Below are 19,338 nucleotides of genomic sequence, written 5' to 3'. Positions count from 1 at the left end.
GATTTATCTAACGCGCTTCACTAGATTCATCTACTTAGTGCTTTGCCAAACTCATATGATGACATTGTCTAATAAATGTATCATTTTATGAACTCATCTATCTCAATCATCTAATGATATCATCTATTGCACTCATTTAATGAGCTTGTCTACTAAAGACTCATCTCGTGGTATCGTTTGATGATTTTTTGGGAGGACCTTGTCTACACCTATTATCTAATGCATTGAAGGTGCGATCGTATGTTGAGTTAGGCTTTCTGCAAATGAAAGTTGATGCTTTGGTTATTATTTAGAGTGATATTTAAGAGACTTTTTAATATAGAAAAATGTTGTTATTTACATTAAATATTCAATGAATAGAATTGAATTTAATCTCATGGATTTTTGTGAAATTTGCCAACTTGGAGACAAGCAACACGAGTTGAGCGTTGCCACATTTGTAGTTGAAGATAGTTACTATGCAATCACCAATGAAAAGCATGGGCAAGTGTGAGTTAGAGCAACAACTAACCCTATCCGGAACTATTGTAAAAGGAGAGCAACAATGAACACTTCCATCATCACTTCCACCTTTAATCATCTCATCTCCATTGCATCACTTTTACTATTCTTTTTTTATTATGTCTAGTTTTACCTTCCATATGGGAGGCTAAATGTCTTGGATTGATTTTCTTGTAGTTTAGTAGTTGATTCAAATATTGTTTGCAAGTAATGAATTGTTCATTAATTTTATTCAATACAAATTATTATTTTGCTTCAATCTTCATAATTTCTAATTTTTGTTCATAAGACTGTTTTAGAATGTTCGTTTATAATTCAGTCTTGTGTCTTTAGTTAAAATTCTTATAAGTTTTCCGATAACCTTTTGCTTAAGTGAATAAGTAGTACTTTTTGAGTATTCGTTGGAAATTGTGAGGTATAATTAACACTTCATTCTTCGACATTGGAATGAGTGTAGTGAAATAACTTTTCACTTGTATATGTTGGAATTTATGAGAAACTAAAAGAGTTAATTAATGTTAGCTTGGTTAGTTTAGATTTACATATTTGTTTGTTTAACTACAAAGGTAAAAAAGAGAGTAGGATTTCACATGTATACATGTGAAGTCTAAATAGAGTTGTAATTGTAGATGTTGGAACAATTAAGAGTGTAAACAAATTAATTGATGTTTATCTAGTTAACTTGCAATGTCCATAAATTAAATGAATAACAATCTTATGATAACTAATGAAGCTATTGTTTTAGTCTTTCATATTTGTTTGACTATGAGAAAGCTAGAGAATCAACTTGTTTTTGTCATATTTGTTTAAGTCTTTCATTTAGTCTATTGTGTTATAAAACCCACTCCTTTCAATGTTATATGCTTCCAACTTTTTTTTCAAATTAAAATAAATGTGTTCTAAGTGAAGCTCTTAATTAGATTTGTTGGGAGATGACATGGGTTAGCTTAACCTTGTCTATTCTTTATTTTTGTTCATTAATAGTGCAATAGATTAGTGCATTAAATGATTATTGTATTGCATTAGACAAATGACATTTATTTGATTGCATCAACAACAACAATCAATGTGCTTCGTTTGATATGCGATAAAGCACCATGCTAAGTTTTATTATGTCTGATAAGTAAATTTTAATCAATTAAACAATAAGTATTATCCATGACTTAAGCTGACATGAACTCAAAGAATATTCCTAAAGCTTAAGTTTGTGATGTAGGAAATGTCTTCATCTGTTACCAAAAGAATTATTTCAAGTTCAACCTTCATTCAATATATCTTACGATTCGAGCTAAAGCTGAAATATTCGCCACCTTCATTTAACATAAGCACATGGAAACTTAGGCCCAACAATATACCCAAGTATGGTGAGTAGTTTTATCTCTCTTAAAAGTAAAAAAATATGAAATCTTGGGAGATAAGTATTGTCAAATATTAGAGAGATTGCATAAAAGAAAAGAGCAATAAATATTGCATGAAACACATTTAATGCATCTTAATGTCAAAGCTAAAAAAACGATAACAAAAAGAGAAGAAAACATCCAAGTGTTCAAAGCTACTCAATGACTAGAAAAAGGACTTGTAAGATCACTTATATAAAGACACTTTTTAAAGAACAACTCTCATTTTGCATGTGTCAAAATTCTACTAAATTTCTCCTTGTCTTAAAAGTTTTGTAAGAACATTATTTGTGTTAATCCTAATAATCTAGTAAAAAGAGCTTAACCAATGTATGCATTAAAGGTGCTACCCTTTTTGGTAAGTAAAAATTATAATTTTGTTTATCACTTAGACATTGTTTTTGTCTTGAACCAGGAGTGACTTGTTAAAATAATATTTAATTAAGTCAAAAGGGGATAAGGAAAAGAACAATTAAAGTGAGTCAGCTAAGAGTGATTTGGAATCAAAAGAGTACTCGGGTTAAGCTAGGAGTGACTTGTTGAAAGAATACTTAATTAAGCTAAAAAACGATTTGTTGAAAGAATACTTGAATGATATCAACAAAAAAATGGCCAGGTGACGAAGAATACTTGAATGATGTCAACAAAAAAGTGGCCAGGTGACGAAGAATACTTAATCGTATTTTGCAATGTTAGTTAACATAGAAAAACTTGTCTGGTTGGTCAAGAACTAGACATATAATCTATGTAATCATATGAATTAATGTAAAAATACTTTGTATCTTATCTTCTATCAACCTTGATGGCCTTCCTCCTAGTGAATCCATGAAAACGCAAGGTGGAAGCTCCATGGACGGTGTGAGGTTGCATAGAAGCTAAGGGATGGAAGGGAAAGTGTCTCAATTTGATGGTTTGGTGTGGTGTTTAGTGAAGGTTTTCCTAAGAGAGGTGAGGCCAACTTTAAGGAAAGAAGCTAGAGTGATTCTAGAGAGAATTCCACTCTAAGATGAGCTCAAATAAGAGATGTGCACCAAATTTGACATCATTTCATTTCTTAAATTCAAGCTAGAAAATACACGAGCAGAGACCTCTATTTATAGGAGCAAGTTGTTTTAAACCTAAATGAGCAAACCCATAAAAGAGTCATCTTGGAAAACTTGGAGAATAAGCTAGAAATCCTCTCCAATGAGAGGTGGACATGTGACCACTATATGAGAGAATCCTCTCCACTCATGGAATGACACATGACCACTACTTCTAGCAAATCATTTCCATTAGGAGAGTACCACATGGCCTCTACTTCACTCATGTCTTGTTCATCAAATTTCAAGACTACTATTTGACCCTTGGTCAACTCTCTTTTATGCACCCCTTTTTGGTCAACCTTGGGCGTTAACCCAAGTTGACTTAAGTTGACCAATATTCCTAATCTATTTTTGTCCATTATACAAAGTCCAAAATGAATTTGCTATACTACTTGGTCGAGAATGCACAATCCAAATATTATTTAAATATATACAACGAATCTTAGACTAGGTCTTCATAATTTTTAGTCCATGTAAACATCAATTTGAGTCTATTTAGCTTAGTCGAATCTCAATCTTCTTATATCCTTCTTATCATGATTCTTGTAGTGGGTCCTTCGGCTAAAAATTTGTCATCAAACCTCTTATATTGTAGGTCATAACTATTAATCTAACAAAGAAAAGAAGTTAAAAATTGAAATTTTAAAAATATTAAAATTAAGAAATTATAAATTTATAAAAATATAAAATTATGAAAATTATAGGATTATAAAATTAAAAATAATATGTAATAAAAACAAAACAAGGTGATAAATTAAGATTACTTTAACATAAAATTTAAACAATAATGATTTAATTAAAAAAATATAAATTTTTTAAATATTTAATATACTACAAGAGTTTAATAAAGACTTAAGTAAACATTCCCAAGCTTATTATAAACTTAAAACTTAACTAAACCTAAATTTATATAAAAAATATATTTTATTTTTAAAAAAGTAAAGTAACTGTAATAATAGTACATTATAAGCAACACGCAAAATGTGTAATATAATTTGACAATGGCAACATGAACACATCCCTGCGAATATGAACACAACCCTGCACCCATTGGTTAACAAGGTGAAGTTGTCAACAGAAAATGAAGTGGCACGAAACAGGTACCATAGGCACGAATGTGGTCACAACGACCCTTACGTTAGCAACAACCTTAATCCACCCCCAAATATCTACCACACCCATTCTCTTCTCTTCTCATTCTCATTCTCAACGAGTTCACCATTGCGTCTCTCCAATTCAATGGCTTCCACGCCTTTCTCCACTCTCTGCCACTTCCACAAACCCTCCCTCCGCTTCTTAGCGTTGGACAGGTCCACATTTTGCGGCGCGCCGGCAATCTCGTTCCCAAAGGTTCGGAAGAACCGCAAAATGGGAACCTTACCCGTTTGCAGAATTAGTTCTGCTGTCGCCTTCCGAGACCTCGACGCTGACGATTTTCGCCACCCGCTTGATCAACAGGTGCGTCCAATTTATTTCAGGTTTCTTCATCCGTCTTCGACAAATATCTTACTTCTTCTGAGTTAAAATCATCCTACTAACTTTTTCTATGAGTTGTGTAAATAGTTTTCTCTTTTATGATTTTTTGTTTTCTGGGAAGCGCTAATGATTGGTGGTGAGATTTTAATTTTGATGTTCCAGAATACGGTGATACTGAGAGCGATTCCAGGATTAAACGAACTTGGAAAGGCTCTTCTAGGTAACAAACAGATACCTCGTGTTCTAAGTAGCGGTGTTGTGGTTTATTGAGTTCTTGTGATGTTTAATAGCATGTGTAATTTGTTGAGATCTTAGTTGACGAAGAGTATTATGAAATCATAGTATATGAATGAGAAAAATTATGAGTCTTAAGTTCGGTTTTGTAGAATTGGGTTTTGTAGGTTTGCGTTTCACTAAAACTCCATATTTTAAGACTGCTCTAATTAGTAGTTCTGGTCAATTCTAACTTCTTTTTTTGCACCCCACTTTTTTAGTGGACGATGGAGATTTATCGAGCAATGGTACCTGTGAAAAATTATATTAACGTAAAGATTCTTATGTAATCCTCGTTTACTCAACTTGGGTGTTCTAAGTATAAAGTGGTTGGAAAGTCACGTTGAGTAGTGATATGTCTAAAGTAGTCTATATAGAAGGAGGACAATCCTCATACTAGCTAGCTGAATTTGGGGATTTGAGTTAGAAAAAGTGTTGGACAAAACCTATATGAAGTTATTTAGGTGTATTTAGTGTTGTTCTCACAATCAGAAGTGAAATTTTACCATCGAACTTATGCTGACTATTAGAAATGTAAGATAATATCTAAATATCTTTGGATATTTCTTATATTTCTAACTAACCTTTAATGCAAACATTTATTACATAGAAGTGAAACTATGATTCTGATAAGAACATAACACTAAAATTATATAGGAAATGTATTTAAGTTGTCATAAGTATTGAGTCATCATCAACTGGTAACTACAAGGATCATTGGTGTCAATAGTTTATCGACCCAGTACACCTTTGACAGGTATGCTAAGGTAGAATTTGGCCGCACACCAAATGAATTAGAAAGGTTTTGCTCTGTTCTCCGTAATATTCCAATCATTTAGTGGAACCAAGATGTGCCATCTTTTTTAACTCCATATTTTATTGTATTCTGTTTTTAGAACGTACAATCATGGAATTTACCATTCCCACATGTTGACCAAACGCGCCCTTGATATACAAGAATCTCTATGACTCATACCCCTAATATATTTCCATGCAAATTAACGTAGTTTATGCAAGCATCTGAAATTATTTAAGTTGGTAAAAAAGTCACAATATATATTTGCCCACACAGCTAGCCATTACGTTATATACTTTGTAGAAGACCAGAACAATCAACCGTAAGTAATAAATAGTTACAATAAGTGGCCCATGAATGGTTTTATTATATCTTTTAATATCAGGATCTCCACATCTGTTCACAATTTTGTGCATGGTTGTGGAGTGGTTATTCTTTTCTATATAAATAGTGAATTTGTCTGCTTTTCTATGATGATCAATGATGTTCAATTGGTTTTTTGGGGCACAAAACACCACCGCTATATACTAATTAAGAATATTCATAACTGCAACATGCTTTCAGATACCAGTGGGAAAATAGTTGTCATTGTAGTGTAGGTCCATGTTTCGGACATGGGTTTTATTGTATGACATGGTTCCTTAAAATGAAATGCAGGCACTGTAGCTGAGCAGGTTATGCTCCTTGAGAACATCGGGACATCTGTCCTTGTTTCTAAAAATCAGGTATCCTTTACACTAATCAAAATCCTTAAATAAGTACCTGCAAAGGACATTATAGGAAGATGCGCAATATAATAGATAAACTTTTCCTGCATCGGATAGTCCTTGCCTATTTTGTGGTGATGAAGGATTTCGTTGCAGTTCACTGTTACTACTTGCAAAAGAACGAAAATACAGTTATGATGCAGTTGTCAATGAATTTTTACATATTTGAATTCAAATATGACAATGTATATGCATTGGAAAAAACAATGCATGTCGGAAAACTATAATTATTTGTGTGAATTCCACTTTCTTTTTTTTATTCTTCACAAATGAAGAATCAGACTGTCAGAGTACATTCAATTGATTGTGTACTTGTAGATATGAATGTGCATGAGTCTGTGTAAGCCTCCTTGACAGATGAGGAATTTAACTTGTCCAATTTATCTATGTTGGTTCTGATTAAATATGAGAACTGTGAAGTATCCTCCCTTCCGATTTTTATTTCCACTCAGTTGAGCTGTGATATAATTATCTTTAATTAATGCAATTAGTTTCTTTCTGATTCGTTGACATCTAATATTACCTCAAGTAATTAAATAAACTTTTCCTCTTGTTTTGTCAGCTTCCTGATCTTTACCACCTAATGGTCGAAGCTGCAGAAATATTAAATGTTGATGCCCCTGATCTATATGTTCGTCAAAGTCCTGTACCAAATGCGTATACTTTAGCTATAAGTGGTAAACGACCTTTCGTTGTCATTCATACTAGCCTTGTGGAGCTCCTTACAAAAGCAGAGTTGCAGGTTATAATCTATTTCGTTTTTACAGTTTTTTAGTATCCACAAAGTGCTCCCATCTCCCTACTCAATGATGTTGGGTGTACGATCCATTGCATGATATATAAGCTTTCTCTTCAAAGATGCCTGATCAATTATTATTCAAACCATCTTTGTCTATCGTGTCCATTGTTCTGGTTCTGAATGTTATTTACTTGTGATCACTTCACTTTAACAGGCTGTTTTGGCTCATGAGCTAGGTCATCTAAAATGTGATCATGGTGTGTGGCTTACTTACGCAAATATTCTAACCCTTGGAGCCTATACTGTACCTGGTAGGTTACATAGAGTATTTTTTTTTTTTTCATAGACGTATTAATACCCACATAAATGGATATGTATACACTGCTTAAGTAGTTAGCTAGATTGAATGATCAAAGTTGGAGAAACATTTTTTTCTCTTACTCCGACAGGTAGAACAGGGAATAAAATCCATGTCACTCTTGTCACTAGTTGAGTATAACAACCTTAAAGGCTTGCTCATAATGCAATATTTTCGAACTTTTCTCTTTGACCTTTGAAAGGGTACCTTATTTCGACAGTGAAGTCTTGTCTTCTTTGTTCAACTCAATTTTTCATAACTAGTGCCGTTTGATGTAGGCATCGGTGGTATGATAGCTCGAACTTTAGAAGAGCAGCTATTCCGCTGGCTTCGAGCTGCTGAGCTGACTTGTGATCGAGCAGCTCTTCTAGTTGCTCAAGACCCTAAGGTATGCTACTATGCTGATACATGTAGATTGGTTATTATTCTATATTGATTAAAATACTGAATTATAAATTTTTCATTCCCCAACCCCACAAGAGGTCGTCATCTCTGTCCTCATGAAATTAGCTGGGGGATGTCCTTCTATGGCTGATCAACTAAATGTGGATGCATTCCTGGAGCAAGCTCGCTCTTATGAAAAAGCTGCTTCCAGCCCAATTGGATGGTATATAAGGTTTGTAGAATCTTGTTTAGGGCACTGGAAAATTATGTTGAGATTTTGTTTCCATTCAGAAGCTAAACTTCTGGCTGCTGATTAGGAATGCACAAACAAGGCAACTGTCACATCCTCTACCTGTTCTACGTGCTAGGGAAATTGATGAATGGTCAAGAACTCCAGCTTATAAATCCCTTTTGAAACGTGGAATTCAGATCAAACCAATAGAACAGAGTGTCTAGCAGTGTGTGCATGGATTTTGTTCAAAGTGCTCGGCAACTCAAAGGTTCTTCGAAGGTAATTTCTTTGAACTCTAATTTCTGCTTTACTTTTCTGCCCGTCATCCATGTCGGCAATATCTAAAAATATTTTGTAGGCTTAATTAAATTTAGTATTACGGCTGTAGTTAAATTCAAATTTGGTCTTACTTTTTTTTTCATAGATTTAATCCCACTAAATATTTTAAATATGCAATTTTTGGTTCATCTAATAATTTAGCATCTCATATTTAATGGGAATGTTAACTTGACCCTATCTATGTAGGACTATTGCATCGGTACGTCTATGTTGACGTGACATATTATTACACTTAGCATTTATGTTTAGAGTACAAAGTTATGTTAAGAGATGAATAAAGAAAAATAGCTAGAGAAATAAATTCGAAAATGTAAAAATAGGGAGACTAAATTCAAATTTGGACAATGAGAGAAAGACACTAAAAGGTCTATTAATATATGAAGTCCATTAATCTGTTTGTGTATAGGATGCAATTAATGTAATTTGTAGATATGGTATAGGTAATTTAGGTAAATTTATACGAAGTGTTTTTCAAATAAAAAAATAACAAAATGAAAATAAAAAATAAAACATATTTTTCAAAGGAAAAGTTAAAATTAATTTAGGTATAAAGTAGCAAGTTTTTTTTTATATTAACTTTTCCAAAATCAAATTTTTAACACGTCTAGAAATAAATTTCTTTATTATAAAACTCATTTTAGATATATCACTATGAATCTTGACACATTAGTTTCGGTAATTCAAAGTCCATCAATCGTACTTGTCACTTGAAAAGTTATTACATATAAAAACGGAAACAAGAAACATGGGAACCAAACTAAAGCCATGCCAGGAAACATAGAAAAGCAAACTCAAAAGGATAACAGAAAATGATTTGATATTTATTATGATTAATCTAGAGGTAAAACATTAAATCACTTCAAATAAAATCTATTATCGATCCTAAAATTAGATAGCCTCTTTATAGAGTGATTATTTTAATGAAAAATGTGATGTGAGATATCTTAAGTTTCATATCCTCTCAACTTTTAATACATTTTCTCTATCTACTACTTCTGAGGTCCCGAGGAGCAAAGAATTACACTCCAACATATAAATGTCTATCTCATTCTATATTATGAAAGATAATTAATATGAAGATTAATTTGAGTTTAACTTAATTTTACGAAACCAGAACCTGAGGTTTATAATAATCGGTGACAGATCTTGATCATAAATTTTAGACTTAAAATTTATATATGTTGCAAGAATTAATATAAAACTCCTCATATGCATCTATAATTATTTAAATATTAAAGAAGAGTTTTTCTAATTCAACAATCGGATCTTTGGATCTTTAGTATGATGCTTAGACGGAATCATTTTATCATTCTTAAATAATAAATTTATTATTTTATTTTTTTATCAATATATCTATTTTACAAAAAAAGTTTGAAAATAATATAATTTATCAAAATCTAATAAAAATTAAGAGATGTAATTGGTAAAAAAAGTTTATAATATTCAAATCAAATTAAAAAATGATTATAAAAGAATATATAATACATCATTTTTCTTTTTATATTCATAAGAAAAACAAATATACAAAAATTTCATGAAATAAAAAAATGTTAATTAATATTTCATTATCAAATAAGGTAAAAGATAATTATATTTTTTTTATCTTCAATAATAAAAGAGAGTATATGAGAAATGAGTAGATAAAAAGTGAGTTTGTACCTAATTTATTTTTTCTGCATAAAAAAATAAAATAGGTGAGTGAAAGATAAATACAATCTTGTGAGAAATCCAAAATATAACAAGAAAAAACATAAAAAATATCTCTTTCTTATTGAATTAATTTTATATTTTTTTATAAAAAAAATTAAAAATTTACATAATTTAATTTTCATTAATATAATATATATTACATAAATTTAACAAATTTTAAAAAATTTAGGGCCATGGGCCCTGTAAACCGCCATTTTATAAAATTATATTTACAATACATTTATATATTATGTATTTTTGGTCATAATCCAAGACGCTTGCCCAAGGAAGGAATGAATATTTTGAGTGAGAATATAGAAATCCAATATCGAAGGACTGAATAGGCCTGATATACCTTATTAGGGACAGACAATGATAGGTTTTGATATCATATTAGAAAATAAATTTAAAGATTAACTAATTTATAAATTTAATTTAAAATTTAATTCAATATAAAAAATTAATTTTATAAGGTGATGTTTAAATTTATAATGTGAAATTTCTAACAAGAACAATGAAAAAAAAATGATATATATATATATATAACCGTGCATGGGAGAGAGATCTAACAAAAACAATGCATAAACTTTTATTTCGCATAATGTCCCTTTTCAACACTTGGTAGCATTTTTATTTCTCACTATGTTGTTTTATTTTATTTAGTGGAACAGCAAGTGCTTGGTGGCGGTTGATTGTAGCAGGCTGCTGCAAACTTCTTGTGTAAATCTACAAATGTGTATTCAGTTTGTAATATAAGTGAACCTGTAAGTAGAGTTTTGATGACATTGATTATTATTTCATAGAAATAGTTACCCTTATAAAGGTAAGGATTACCTGTATAATTCTAGCCTAGGAGGGAAAAATAAATAATAAACCTTTTAGTACCTCAGATTTGAATTAAATTTTATTTTAATCTCTGAATCTTAAAGGGATATTTTAGTCTATCAAATATAAACCTAATATTTTAAATCTCTCTAATTTAAATAATAGTTTTAGCAGTCCTCTAAATTTAGAAACATTCCTTTAGTTTCAATTTAAAGTTCGTTTTTAAGTTTTCTAATCTAGAAATAATTCGTTTTTATTTTTAAAGATAACAATTCATTAAATTGAGTAAGAAAATTTTAATTTTAATTGTCTTTTTCATATTATTTTCCTTTCATTGTAATAATGGTACGAGTGAATGCTATTATGATTAAAATGGTGTGGTCTCTGGTGACAAAGGGGACAATTTGGATAGATTTGATTTTGATTTATAATCAACATGGTAAAATAATTTGGATAAATTTGACTTTGAATTATAATGCACTAGATAAAATAATTTATTTTAATTCATAAGAAATTGATCCCATTTTCATTTAATAAAAACTCAATCAATTCATCTATGGAGAATTTTTTCATAGAAAGATATCCAACTCATCCGTCAAAAATTTAAAAACAAATTATAATTTAAAAATGTTCAAAACTAATATTTTTAAAATAAATTTAATATTTTTAAATTAAAAAATATATGAAATGTTTAATTATAAAAAAGTTCGGATTGTAACACTCATTTAATTAATAATACTAATTAAAGGAAATGTCACACAGGATAAAATAGTAAGCACGGTCTTGGAGTATAAATGCTACTCCTACAGTTATCCCAAAAGGAATAAGAAGGATTAAGGCACACCACGATGCCAGTAACAAAGTATAGTAAGAATCAACAATAATTCAAAATAAAGCCTAGAGGTAAGACAATACATGGGTCGTAGCCCTAGGAGAAAAACCCAAGCAAAAGGAATCCAGCCCGAGCAGGCTATGTAGTGGAGTCACCATTTCTGTTGACCACGAGAATTTCTCGTATCTGCTCACATCATTAAATTGATGATCATTGCAAAGAGAGAAAACCACACAAATAGAACATACAACAAACAAAAGGGGTAAGCTAGACCAGAAGATGATTTATCATACAATTACATACAATTTTATAATTCAAGATGTATAAGCCAACCAATCATGTTATGACTTGCAAACAATACATTAAGACTCAGACACGACTCATCTGAATACATATAATTAGTCGGATTCAGCGAATGCTTGCACTTGTGGTGGACTTCCCTGCTCTATTGAGCTAAATGTTACAGTGTCTCACCTCCCACACACAAGGTTAACCCTTAATGGGTTCCAAGCCTCCTGCTACTCTCACCACTAGGGTCAGTACGCTCTATGTGAGACTAACTGACTCTTTAGAGTGTCAGGATGCAACCTTACCTTGAATCCTTACTAAATTATATAGATGGGACACCATCATGAACTCCCACTAACAGGGGTCATGGAATTACATCCCAACCAACTGAGGCACCACCATGAGGTCTCACCTAGAGGCTCATGAAATTACGCTCTAACCAATGAGGCACCACCACGAAACTATTGTGGAATTACGTCCTAACCACAAACGAATCATGTTCCACCAACCAATCAAATACTTATCATGCATATAAATCTCATGCTAACCTTTATAACCAACCTTCATTCATATTCCATGCCAAAACCATACCAAGTTCATCATTCTCAATCCATGAACCAATCCATACATGCGACATCACTCCAAAACATACTTTAACATACTAATCCAAACCAAACAAGTGGCATACATCCAAGAACAGAGGAAAAGCATAACAAAACACTCTCTCGCCTAGCTCCTCGCTCAGGCAGAAAGGTCTCGCTCAGGCGAGAGGTTTCCCTCGCTCAGGCGAGCTCCCTTCGCTTAGGCGAGAGCTCGAAAAGAGGAACATGGAGCATTCGCGTTCTCTCGCTTAGGCGAGACCTCCTCGCCTGAGCGAGATGGATCTCGCTTAAAACAGGAGCTCGTCGCCTGAGTGACAACTCACGTAAACTCCAGGGAGAAACCCCTAGTGCTCTCGCTTGGGCGAAAATACCAGGGTTCTCCACTGTTCTCGGGTGTACAACCAAGGATTCACAACCAAACAAAGTTTTAGCACTTTTTTCAAGCACTCACAACATCAAATAAGCCACCATAACATAAAACCACACCAAAACAAGCATAAAATCGAAGAACAAACAAAACCCTAGCTTCCCTTACTTGGAAGGAGCTAGTACAAGACCTCGACACTGAACCGCGGAGCACAGCAGCTCTAGAGTTAGATTTCACGAGGTGAGCAGAAGTGAGGTTATAACGAAAACCCTAACAATGACCACAAAAACTAGACCAGAGAGGAATAATATGAGTTGATGAACACTTACGTAAGTAAAAACGAGGTGGGGCTAATCTTGGATCTCATTGAACTCTAAACCCTAACAGAGCTCTGAAGTGGAAAAAAGAAGAAGAGTAATCAAGGTACTATTTTGCAAGAATGGAAAATGTGAGGGGGTTTGACTACCTTAGGAGCTTTGTATACCCTATGGGCCAGCCCTAGGCCCAACTATTTTGGAGCAACCTTTAAACGTAAGGGCAGAAAAGAATGGGCCATACAGGGATTGAATTATTTTTCTTCCAAACTATTAAATTTTGAAAAGTAATGTTGAACCATTAAACATCTACAAAATAAAAATAGATTAATTTAGTTTAATTTATTTTTTTATTTTTTATTATGGATAATTTTAGTTATCTATACATAATCTATTTGAAGGGAGCACAAAGTGCAAAATTTTTAAAATGTTCAAAACTAATATTTTTAAAATAAATTTATTTTTTTAAATTAAAAAATATATGAAATGTTTAATTATAAAAAATTGGGATTGAATTAATTTTCTTCCAAACTATTGAATTTTGAAAAATAATGTTAAATCATTAAACATCTACAAAACAAAAATAAATTAATTTAGTTTAATTTAATTTTTAATTTTTAATTTTTATTATGGATAATTTTAGTTATCTATAGCACAAAGTGCAAAATTTTTAAACATCAAACAAAACACAATTAAAAAAACTAAAAAAAGAAAATTTTCAAACACTCCACAACATGACACATGGTTAGATAATAACATGATGACATGTGACAATGTCTCTTCTTGATGTGTTCACTTATTTTATCTCTTATTTTATGACTTTTATTATTTTTAAATATTCAAAACAATATACATATTTAGTTATGTATAAGTACAAATATTTTTTTATAATATATATTTATATTTAAATAAATAAATAAAAATATAAATAAAAGGTTAAAATGATAATAATAACAAAATGAAATAAATTTTTAGTACTGAAGTCATGATTTTTATATTAAAATTTAAAAGAAATATATAAAAATATTAAAATGAATAAAAATAACATAATTTAAAAATTATAAATATCTAAATAAAAATATTATTTTTACAATCAAAACAACACAGTTAAAATAATAATAAGAATACATTTGACCTCTATTAAAAATTTAGTACCACTACACCATGATTTCTATATAAAAAAGTTCAAATAAAAATTTTGAAGGGAGCATATGTTCGAATGACATATCTATCTATACATAATATAATTAATTGAAAAGCAAAATTAAAAAAAAAATCAAAAAACTAGAAAAAAAAAAACGAAATTTTCAAACATTTCGACACACGATTACATAATAACATGACATATGACAATGTCTTTTCTTACAATGTATCTATTTATTTTATCTCCTATTTTGTGACTTTATTATTTTGAAATATTCCAAATAATATATATATATATATATATATATATATATATATATTTATGTATAAGTATAAATATTTTTTCATATTAATTAAATAAATATAAATATAAATAAAAAGTTAAAATGATAATAATAACATAAAGAAATAAATCTTTTTAGTACCGTAAACATAAATTTTATATTGAAATTAAAAAAAATATAAAAATATAAAAATGAATAATAATAACGTAATTTAAAAAATATAAATATCTAAATAAAAATATTACTTTTACAATGAAAACAAGAAAGTTAAAATAATAATAACAATAAATTTTACATGTGTTTCTATTAAAAATTTATTACCACCACACTATCAAAACGTAAATCCCACAATGGGTTATGTTAAATATGCATAGAAATGATAAAAATTAGTGCAAAAACATAAAAAACGAGTGGAACACCTCCACAGACACCCACCAAAGTTTGAAGAACGAAAATGGAGGTTCGAAAGGAGTGAAGAAGAAGGGAGTGCGACTCCCTTATGCATGAAGACCTAATTTTTGTGGTCACCTCAAATCTGCTAGCATTATTTAGCAAAATGCCATTTTGTCACTCAGAATTACAAAAATGTCACTACTAGGCCTCAAGTGTTGGCTCATTCACTCAGATGACGTGGAAATGACGTGGAAATGACGTGGAAATGATGTGGCAATGATGTGGCAATGATGTGGCAAGTCTCTTCAACTAAATATTAATGTCCAAGCTCCAAAATTGCTTCACCCAAATACCTAAAAATAATTAAAAACGAAAATTAGGCCAAATAATATGAAATTAACCCAAATTCGGAACAATGACCCAATAAAGCCCAACAGATGAAAACACACTAAAGATGAACAATTAAGCACTGAACAACTGACAAATAGGTACACAAAGGCTAGTGGAATGAAGGAAAATAATGACTCATCAACCACCTGGCGGCACCTTGCTAGCCGTTAGGCGCTAGCGCAATAAATTTGGAAATTTGTGGGTTATGAGATGGAGTGCGAGGTTGGGAGTGGTTGTTTGCTTTTGATGTACGTGGTCTACAAGGCTTTGGTGATACCTCAAAAGTCAACTTGCTGGAGTGTTCCTTGAGTTGTGGCTCGAAACATATCCCTTGAGTTGTGGCTCGAGATGGCAGATGAACACAAGGAACTTTTGAGTTGTGGCTCGGGTTGACGAGTGTTGTCGGTGTAAGTGTACGAGTTGTGGCTCGTACAGATGGGTCCTAATAGATTGCCCTCTTTAGTATTTATTTAACGAGTTTGGTAGTCTTGGGACGTTACGAACTATGTTCGTATTGAGAACTCCACCTGGCGTTACATAAAACAAGAGAGAAAAAAAGAGACATAAGACAAACAGACTCAAAACAAAATAATGGAGACACATCCAACACAGAAGGGTTCAAAGCTGCTAGGTATCCATGAACATCATCCATGCAATTCAAAACATGTCAAGTACTCAGTTTAGCTCGAAGAGAGAATCGAAAGCAACATAACCTCACAAAATATGCACTGTATCAGTCAAATTTGTAGGCTACTGTTTACTCTCAAAGCACCCTTGAAAAACAAACATCAAACGGACTTAGTAAGCCTTTAGAACCAACAACCAAACCAAAACGCATGCAGGTTAAGATCAGAAGGACTTTTCAAGGTTGTAATAGGACTGAGGACAAGGTGTGGAACATATGGATAAGTAGCTAAGCAACAAAGGAAATAGAAGAGCAATGAGGAATAAGTCTCAATCAAGCATGAAAGTAATCCTAAACACCAACACTTCCGAATTCGGTTCTCATACAGTGCTCAAATCCAAACTTCTTTTATTTCTTTTCTTTTCTTTTCTTTCCTTTTTGTTTTATCACTTCTCTTTTTTTTTTCTATACAAAGAACATGCAGAGAAGCAACAATTTTGAAATCCCATATGGGTATACAAATGAGCAATTTCAAGAACCAATAACAAGTGCGCGCACAACCACACTTGTTGTGCGCGACCACACTTAATTGAGCACCCATTCCCAAAACAATTCCAAAGCTCCAAAATTTCCTAAGGCAGGAATAATCATGGTTTTTCAAGCTAAGGGCTTGTAATGAGCTGTAGAACAATGAAAAGGTAGGCATGCTCAAAAAAGGGTATCAACGGACACAGTTCAAGGTGCGCTCATCTGGCTATAGGCTCACAGAACAAAATTGCCTAAATCATATCCCAACATGCATTTGAATCAGAAAAGCATCAAAAAGAGTCAAGCCAAGGCCATTGTGCAAGCATTCAAGAGGCATATATCACACAATCAAAGAACAGAGAGTGGCTCAAATCATCACACAGGGTAAAACAATTTAAAAGTAACTTGACATGCAAAGAGAAAGCAAGGATATCAGTCCACAGAATAACCAACAACTCATCCTCCAAAAGTGAAGTGAGTGTCCCAAACAGAAAACAAAAAATAACACAAATTAACACAAATTAACAAAAAGGAAACAAACAAAAGGAAACAACAACGGACATACCTGGACAAGTGCAATAAAAGTAAAGAAGGAGAAAGGAAACTCCCTGAATCATAGTGAAATAGAAGTGGGATCAAACTGGGAAGTCTCCTCTACAACAATATCCACCAAGGCAGGATTGCTGAGGAATGACTTCAGACGATGCCCATTCACTTTGAAGCTCTTATTGGTGGATTGGCTTTTGATCTCAACTGCACCATAAGGATAAAAATTAGTCACCACAAAAGGACCAATCCACTTTGACCGCAACTTACCCCCTATGCGTCCAAGTCTAGAGTTATACACAACAAACTCCTTATAGAACATAAAGTTCTGATATGCTTCTACATGGATCTCATCTAACTCGTTCAACTGCAGCTTCCTTTCCTCACCAGCTTGATCAAGTGAGAAGTTGCATGACTTGACAACCAGTAGGCTCGGTGCTTAATCTCCATTGGAAGGTGGCATGGCTTATCAAATACAACCCGATAAGGAGACATCCCTATAGGTACCTTGTTAGCAGTCATGTGAGCCCAAAGAGCATCCTGAAGTCTTGATGAAGGCGTGGTTCAGGATCGTCATAGGGATTTCAGAGCAATTGATGGAATCATGCCCAAGACCTTCAAAGAGATCTCAGATTAGATTCAAATTGTAGAATATGAACTCTTTTATAATTTTTGTAAAGTTTTTTTTGTTTGGGCTTTATCGGACCTTTATTTGTGTTAGGCCTTTTTGTGTTTCTGCCCATAGTATATAAGTCCTTGTGACACACATTTGTAGGGAGATTTGAGTTTTATGAAACAGTGAGTTTTCTCTCAAGTCTCGAGGTTCTCCTCAGAACCACCGATCCTTATCTTTGAATCTCCAATTCAAAGTGGCGGATCTTCCTCACTTATCTTGGAATCTCCTCCAAGTGGCATGAATTCCTCCTGTTCCGAAAACCCCCAAATCGACGTCCTCCATTTTCTCCCATTCGTTCTAGGGTTCATACCCATTTTCGTTCTAAATGAATTTCCACCCCAAATCCGAGACGATCCTTCATCATATGGTATCAGAGCTCGGTTAGTTGTACTTTTGATATTGGTTTCAGATTTTCTCGCTTGTGCTTCCAAAATTGTTCGTGGTGCATTCGTTTGTTAACTGTTCTTGTTCGTTCTTCGGGGTTTTGTTGTTTTTCTTCGTTAGTTCTCGTTCATCATTATGTTTGGATCATATTCGTAGCTCTTCGTCTGGCTTGCTTTTGAATTGGTGAATGGAGCTGGTTGTTTATCCATAGCGGCACAATTTTGTGGCTTTCAAAATGACAGTGTCGCAATGGTCGTTCCGTGGTGTTTGGGGGTCGTGAATTGCCACAAGTAGTTGTTCTTGGTTCAGTTGTGGGTTTCTAAACCTCGACAATGAATGGACTGTGGTCTTGGTTCATCTTTTATTTGAAGTTTTGGTAGACGCACAACACTAGAGGAGTGGATTGTGTTTATTGCAATTGAGTAAAGAGGAGTTAAGAATGCATACAAGATGTTTGCGAAAATGACTCACTAAAGATTTTTGAAGATTTTTGTCTCATATTAAATTGGTGAAACTCCAAACAATTGGCATATTGATGTGGTTGGATTGGCACTGAATTTGTGAACACAACAGGGTGTGTGGTGTTGAAGCATGCGATGTGTTGTGTTGCTTGAAGCGATGGATACTAGTGCATAGTAGAAACTTCGTACTTGAGGATTTGTTGGCCCTATCTTGAAGCAACAAAGGTCTTGGTGCAGTAGAGAGAATTTGATTGGAACAATTGGAGAAAGTGCAGCCAGTGTTGATTTTTGTTTGCAGATTCATGTGATGGCAATTTTGTTGCAGCAATAAGTTTGTGGCCTTTTGGTGTAGAATTCTCAGTGGTGCTGCAGCAGTCTGATGCATTTGGTGGCAGCCAACTTAAGTCTCATTCGGTGCACACCAAATTACAATTGAAGTTGATTCATTCGGTGGTGGATGAAACTAAAATTTTCCCTGACAAAGCAAACACGTCGTACACATTGTTTTTCTAGAATCATCAAAAGCCACATGAAGTATTGGCATTGGTGACAACGTTTTAATCTAATTTAAATGGGGGCTGGTCTAGTAAGTGAGTGGTTGTGTGAAGTTGTTGGCTGAGTCAAATAGTTAGAGACATAGACAA

The 19,338-nt window shown here is 32.7% G+C and overlaps 1 protein-coding gene across 3 annotated transcripts; it reads left to right on the top strand.

The window, feature by feature from the left end:
• Positions 1-4,004: 4,004 nt before the first annotated feature.
• Positions 4,005-10,957, top strand: LOC114176376 (Peptidase family M48 family protein). 3 transcript variants are annotated; one of them, XM_028061433.2, is made up of 9 exons: positions 4,005-4,441; positions 4,622-4,679; positions 6,186-6,253; positions 6,858-7,037; positions 7,249-7,345; positions 7,671-7,780; positions 7,875-8,008; positions 8,145-8,287; positions 10,700-10,957. In XM_028061433.2, exons 1-8 carry the CDS (start codon positions 4,013-4,015, stop codon positions 8,230-8,232), a joined length of 1,164 nt encoding a protein of 387 aa, XP_027917234.1. In that variant the 5' UTR covers positions 4,005-4,012; the 3' UTR covers positions 8,233-8,287; positions 10,700-10,957. The 3 variants fall into 3 exon arrangements, with proteins under 3 accessions (XP_027917234.1, XP_027917227.1, XP_027917220.1); XM_028061426.2 differs by having other exon boundaries at positions 4,011-4,441; positions 8,094-8,287; positions 10,708-10,957; XM_028061419.2 differs by having other exon boundaries at positions 4,011-4,441; positions 8,094-8,287.
• The last annotated feature ends 8,381 nt before the right edge of the window (positions 10,958-19,338 follow it).

This window comes from Vigna unguiculata, chromosome 1 (genome assembly GCF_037176805.1).
Source record: "Vigna unguiculata cultivar grain cowpea cultivar isolate G323 ecotype 2 chromosome 1, ASM3717680v1, whole genome shotgun sequence".
Classification (NCBI taxonomy): domain Eukaryota; kingdom Viridiplantae; phylum Streptophyta; class Magnoliopsida; order Fabales; family Fabaceae; genus Vigna; species Vigna unguiculata.
This window is presented reverse-complemented; position numbering and strand designations above follow the sequence as displayed.

What these genes read in the sequence shown, in the direction of transcription:
- LOC114176376 (XM_028061426.2), top strand. Translation starts at nt 4,013, where the DNA reads ATGAACACAACCCTGCACCCATTGGTTAACAAGGTGAAGTTGTCAACA. An exon ending in ACTTGGAAAGGCTCTTCTAG is followed by an intron (nt 4,680 to 6,185) that starts GTAACAAACAGA and finishes AATGAAATGCAG; the next exon opens with GCACTGTAGCTGAGCAGGTT. An exon ending in TAGTTGCTCAAGACCCTAAG is followed by an intron (nt 7,781 to 7,874) that starts GTATGCTACTAT and finishes ACCCCACAAGAG; the next exon opens with GTCGTCATCTCTGTCCTCAT.